The 6,000-nt window shown below is 34.8% G+C and overlaps 1 protein-coding gene across 2 annotated transcripts in view; it reads right to left on the bottom strand.

Moving 5' to 3' along the window:
* Nucleotides 1-671: 671 nt before the first annotated feature.
* TTN1 (ARM repeat superfamily protein) overlaps nucleotides 672-6,000 on the bottom strand; it is a 233,105-nt gene continuing 227,776 nt past the window's right edge. For both annotated transcript variants that reach the window (XM_089797137.1, XM_089797138.1), the window contains exons 16-17: nucleotides 1,532-1,717; nucleotides 672-1,342 (exon numbers count right to left, since the gene is read on the bottom strand). In XM_089797137.1, the coding sequence (XP_089653263.1) occupies nucleotides 1,052-1,342; nucleotides 1,532-1,717 (477 nt within the window). In that variant the 3' untranslated portion in view covers nucleotides 672-1,051. The remainder of the gene's footprint in view (nucleotides 1,343-1,531; nucleotides 1,718-6,000) is intronic.

Here is a 6,000-nt window from a genome sequence, read left to right as displayed (position 1 = left end):
TCAGATCTCTGAAAACAGTGATTTTTTTTTTCTCAATTTTTTTGCTGTTTTTTATTACAAATCATGAAGAACAAATGCAGAAAATTTCAACAAAATCTGTTGTATTTTTTATTTCTTCAATTTTGGTCAAAGGTGCATTTTGTCTAGAGGATAGCTGTGTCCAAAAAATTTAAGGTTCTTCACTGATGCAAATAACATCATAACTAGATTCAGCTATGTTCCAATTCTCCCCTGAGACCCTGCTTTAGGAAATAATTAGATCAAAGGCAACAAATCACATAGACAACTAACAGTGTTGTTCACAAATTAGTTGTATTAAAGTAAAAATAGCTTAAGCATCATGTTTGTCAAAGAAAAAGTACATATGACAACTCTAAAAATCTTGAATCAAGAAAGTCCATCCACCCCTAAAATGTATGACATTACATAAACCAATGTAAGTGGAAGATGCATTGGACTTGGACAAAAGTTGAAGAGAATAAAAGCGTGGTATGCCCAGTTTTGAAGGAGAAAGAAAGTTCAGTTCACAGTTTTGTATCTCCATGCACAAGTAAACTGGTGGCTTAGAAGCAATTAATTCCGATGTGCATAAACCGCAAAAACACTTTTATGTGCCATGTAAATGAAAACAGAATTATGAGAGCAATGTTTAAGGAATAAATCATGAAAACTTGTAGTCCACGAAATAAAAGGTAAATAATCATTTCCCAACTTCTTGATCAATACAAACAAAGCACAAGGTGCATATTTAGTGACAAATTTTGTTAAGTGTTTTGAGTTGGGGTACAATCAATATTTAGTAGGAGAATCTGCAGGATGCTTCCAGCATGCAGCATGTTGGTAATAGCAGGTACGAGACTGACAAAACAAAAAGGGTGAATGGAAGGTTGAACTGAGAGACAGAGAAACAGGGCAAAAAGGCGCATGATCTCCTGCAAATGAAACAATTCTCAACAGTAGACAAACATGCAAATCAAATTTGGTGTCCGGGGATGAAAATTGCTGATGCATATATATCATAACAGTTGTGTTTTGGAAACACTTGAGTGATTCAATAATTTGAATCAATCAAAGATGCATAGGATGCATTTTCATCAGATTTTTCTGCCTTCTGTTTTGAAACCCATTTATCTGATTTGTGAGATGCAAATTGTGCAGAGGGAACTTTAAGATTAAAAATGTCAAAAACTTTAAGCTTTTGTACGTTGGTTTCCTCTCTAGGGCCTTCCCAGCAAGTCTCACTAATCAACTCAAGAGCTTTATTCATTCCATCATCATCCAGCAGTTGCTCGCCCAGTTGCATAAGTAAAAGATACACCTGATCTGCACATGCCTTCCTTACCTACAATGAAGACATAACCCAGAAGAACACTGTCATCTAGAACTTCAATAGAGGCTAGCTGCAACGAGAGAGTAAAAAACTTGAAAGGATAGATTTGAAAATGAAATAAATATTCTACAGCTGCACAAGTCGTACCCTACAAACTGTTAATAGAGACATTATATAATAGCATAGAGAGATATCACACACCTTAGGGTAAGGATGACTAAGAAATAAGAAAAAATGAGGTAGTGCTTCATTCCGTATTGACTCTTGCATTGTACAGAGATGCCCAAGCACATTAACTCCAGTGAGTAGCTTTGATACATCCTTTGATCCCTTAAGTTCAATTTTAAGAGAATTTAGAATCCCTAAACCAAAGCTTTGTGCATATTCCTGCATCACCATTACATAGTTCGCTTAGTTACTGATACCAGAGCAATATATAAATATGAATTTCAGTAACAAAGAGGAGAATCTACGTTGCATAGTCAAAGATTTTGTCAAACACATGCAAGATAGTGGAAATATGCTCCTGTTGTAAGCAAAGCTAACATATTAAAATTAAAGGTTTAGATAGCATAGTTGAAAAGATGCATTTTGATTTAACCTTGTTTGTTACTTGGCATTCTACATTGTAATTGGCTATAATATAAAAATCTAGGTTGCGTAGTAAAAGATTTTGTCAAATACATATATGATACTTGTAATGTGCTCATACATCCTGTTTCAGGCAAAGCTAGTGTCCACAATTGAAGGTTTGGAGAACACAGTTGAAAAGATGCATTAAACCTTGCTTGGAATTTTGCATTCTGCATTGCAGCTGGTTACAAGCTTAATTACAATTCTGGTTATTTTTGTGTTCACTAATTTCATTTAGAAGGGAAGGCAACGCTCTACAAGGTCAAAACCAAATACTATTTAGTCTACAGTGACAAGCAACAGGTCACACTCTACAAGGTCAAAGCCAAATACTATTTAGTCTAGGACGAAAACCAAAACAAGTATGTTTGCACCTCCACTAGTCCCTAACTTCATCACCTCAAGCCCAGTATGTGGTAAAACAATGAAGAAAAGAGGAAGGAAATCTCTGAATGAGCTCAGGAAATTAGATGGGGCTGCTGATAACAAAACAAAACTTCCTTACACTTTTTCAGGCTGGGAAGGGAGGTCCTTCCCACAGCCCAATGACACTCATTGCATGGAATGTTAAGGGCTTAAACACCCCTAAAAACATCCCTTGTTAAAGTGGAATATAAATATAATAGACTCTGAAATTATCTTGATACAAGAAACCAGGCTAATTGACAAAGTGACGAATAAGAGAATTGGCTTATGGAAAGTAGAAAGTATATATGGTGAAGGTGCTCCAAGAGGTTTGGCAGTGTTATGGAACCCCAGGAAAACTGCTTTCGAGTTAAACATTAAGAGATCTAATTGGATACATGGATGGGTACAAAGTATTAAGACTTTCTTATGTTTCTACTTAATTAATGTATATGGTCAATTAGTACAACCAGCAAAAAGGATCTCTGGATTGAAATTGGTTCTAAAAATTTCATGGAGATAGAAAATATATATTAGGTAAAGACTTTAATGCAATCCTAGATATAAGTGGGGGTATACATAGAGAGTCACAATCACTAAAGGATTTTAGAAATTGGACAATCAGCAACAAATCTGATGGATATCAAAATGAACAATGGTACCCTCACAAGGACCAACAGAAGGGAAGTATTAGTAACATCAAAGAAAAATTAGATATACAGATACTTATTTTTCAGGGAGACCTTGGTTCCTTCAAAAACACACTATCATATTCTATACTAGCAATTTCTGTCTCTGATCATTTCCCAATTACATTTAGACATTACGGAAGACTATAAGCCACCCAGGAACTCTTTCAAATTTGAAAATATGTGGTTTCGGGATTAAAAAAATTCTAAGTTAATTAGAACAATGGTGGAATGAGGTATGCTTTTAAGGAACAAAAATGTTCCTTGTAGATAAATTGAAATTTCTAAAATTAAAAAATTTAAACTGGAATAAGGAACACTTTAAGAATACATTTGAAGATAAAACGAATGTGAAATTAACATGCAAGAATTAAATGAGTAAATAATCAGGAAAGGTATGTACAAGGATAATTATTTTAAAAAGAAAGAACTACTTCAGAAACATGAGGAACTGGTAACCAAACATGATTTTTTTGGAAACAAAATTCTAGAGAAACTTTGCACTCTAACAGTAATAGAAATTTAAAAAATCATAATAGTCTTAAATATAGAAGAAATATTAATAGGATATTAATAATAAAGAACGAAAGAGGAGATGTTATTGAAAATCGTTAAGACCTTCCATCTGAATTTGTTAACTTTTATCGGGATGCCTTAAGACAATTAGGAATATTTTGATCTCCACACTCAAAGGCAGTTGTTAAATAACATCCATAAACTTATCACGGATGATGAAAACAAGATCCTTTGTAGTAAATTACCTTTGAAAGAAGTCAAAACAGCATTCTTGAAACTTCACTCAGATAAAGCACCTGGTCCTAATGGTTTTCAAGTTTTCAGGCTGGTTTCTTTAAAAAAATTGCTGGTATTTTTTAGATAGTGAACTATGGGAGACAGTGAGAAACACTAAAACGTCAGGAGATCGTCTAAAGGAAATCAATAACACATTTCTTACCCTCATTCCCCAAAATACTAACTCTGGAGAATTAGGTGATTTTAGGCCAATTGATTTATGAAACGCAATTTATAAAGTCCTTTCTAAAGCATTGGCCAACAACATTAAGAAATTATTGCCTCACATTATCTCAGAAGAACAGACACGATTCATTCCAGATAGATCAATCTTTGTCATAATGCAAGAAATTATACATTCAGTCCAAACTCCAAAGTATAAAAGACCCAAGCATGCTAATCAAGTTAGATATTCAAAAAGCTAATGATAAAGTGGACTGGCGCTAATGTTTAAATATCTTGAAGCCTTTGATTTCTCCAAACAATAGATCAAATCTTATTTTTAATTGTATCTCCTCTTCTAATACTTCTTTGGTGATCAATGGTACACTTGAAGGTTTTTTTTTGATATATCTAGGGGTTTGGGACAAGGGGACCCCACATTCCTTTTCCATTTTATTATATTGGTTCAAACTTCAACACCAATCTTAGGTATTAAGTTACCAAAGGAGTTCCCAATCTCACGCATCAACAATTTTCTGACGACATTTTACTTTCAGGAAAAAGTGCTATCACAGAAGCTATACATTACAAGGATATCTTAAATAAATAAATGAAAGCTTCAGGAAAAAAGGCTTAATGCTGGAAAATCTGAAGTTTTATTTTTCTGAATACAGACTCCAAGCTTGAGGATAAGACATGTCAGATTTTAGGCATCAAGAAAGGAAAATTCCCTTGTAGATACTTAGGAATGCCCCTTGACAAAGAGAATATAGCTTCTAAACTTTGGGATCCCATCTCAAAGAAGATGGATCCAAAAATAGAGATCTGGAAAGGAAAATGTCTATCAAATGTAAGAAGGGAAACCATGCTCAAATCGGTCTTATGTGGCATTCCAACCTATCCAATGTCTTGTTTGCCCCTTACACAAGGTGCTCAAACCAAATTGGTAAAAAAACTAAGACTATTTTTCTGGTAAAGTGTATCAGAAAACAAAAAGATGGTTTTAATTAAATGGGACAAGATATGTAGACCACTTGAAGCAGAAGGGTTGGGTGTGAAGAACATGAAATGGCAAAGTTTGGCCTTAGGAGCCGAATTGGTAGCGAATATTTATCAGGAACGTAACACGAAAAGGGTAAAGATCCTCATTAAGTACTCCAAAGACAACGATTCCATTAACATCTTCAGAACAAACAATCCACCTAAAGGCTCTAGAGCATCAAGCTTCATTTTAGAATGCAGGGCTATCATTAGAGACAGGCTTATTTGGGATATGCGTTCAGGAGAATCAGCACTCTTTTGAGAAGATTCCTGAGGAGGTTATGAACCTTTAGTGATATCCCCTAGAACCAAAGAAGTTTTGACCTAGCTATGGGGAAAAAAGTTGAATGAATCTAGAGAGCTACCCTCAGGGCATCCTATCCTAGGGTGGAAATGGAAGTCCTTAGAAGATATTCCATTATCTGCAAATGAGAAGGAAGAATTGACTGAGATTCTGAAACCTAGATAAATAACCATTAAAAATACAGTAGACGAACTTATCTCGGTAGGTTCTAACACTGGGAGATACAATGCTAAAGATGGATACAAAGAATTAGTTAAATCCCAACAATAGGCAAGAGGTGGATCTCCCTCTCAATCTATGTTGGGATAAGGTTTGTCTCCCAAAAGCAGGCATTTTTTTATGGGCAGCCCTGCAGAAAAGGATCCTCGCTGCATAATGGTTTAGAAAAGTTGGTTTTGAAGGCCCTTCAAGATGTCCCTTATGTGAAAAGCACTAAGAGACAGTAGGTCATATCTTATTAAATTGCCCATATGCTTTTAAATCTTGGCAGTGTTTGAGCAAAACACTAAAGTGGAAATCTGCTATGGCCAATAATTTTGTTGATCACTTAAAAGCATGGCCATCAATCAATAAAAAGAGCTTATACAACATCATCTCGAAAATAGGACCATCAAAACTAGTATGGGAACTCTTGCAAGAAATAA

Source organism: Cupressus sempervirens, chromosome 8 (genome assembly GCF_028749045.1).
Source record: "Cupressus sempervirens isolate cs-2001-9-10 chromosome 8, ASM2874904v1, whole genome shotgun sequence".
In the NCBI taxonomy this organism is placed as follows: domain Eukaryota; kingdom Viridiplantae; phylum Streptophyta; class Pinopsida; order Cupressales; family Cupressaceae; genus Cupressus; species Cupressus sempervirens.
The sequence above is the reverse complement of the archived record's forward strand: the minus strand, read 5'-3'. Positions and strand labels throughout refer to the sequence as shown.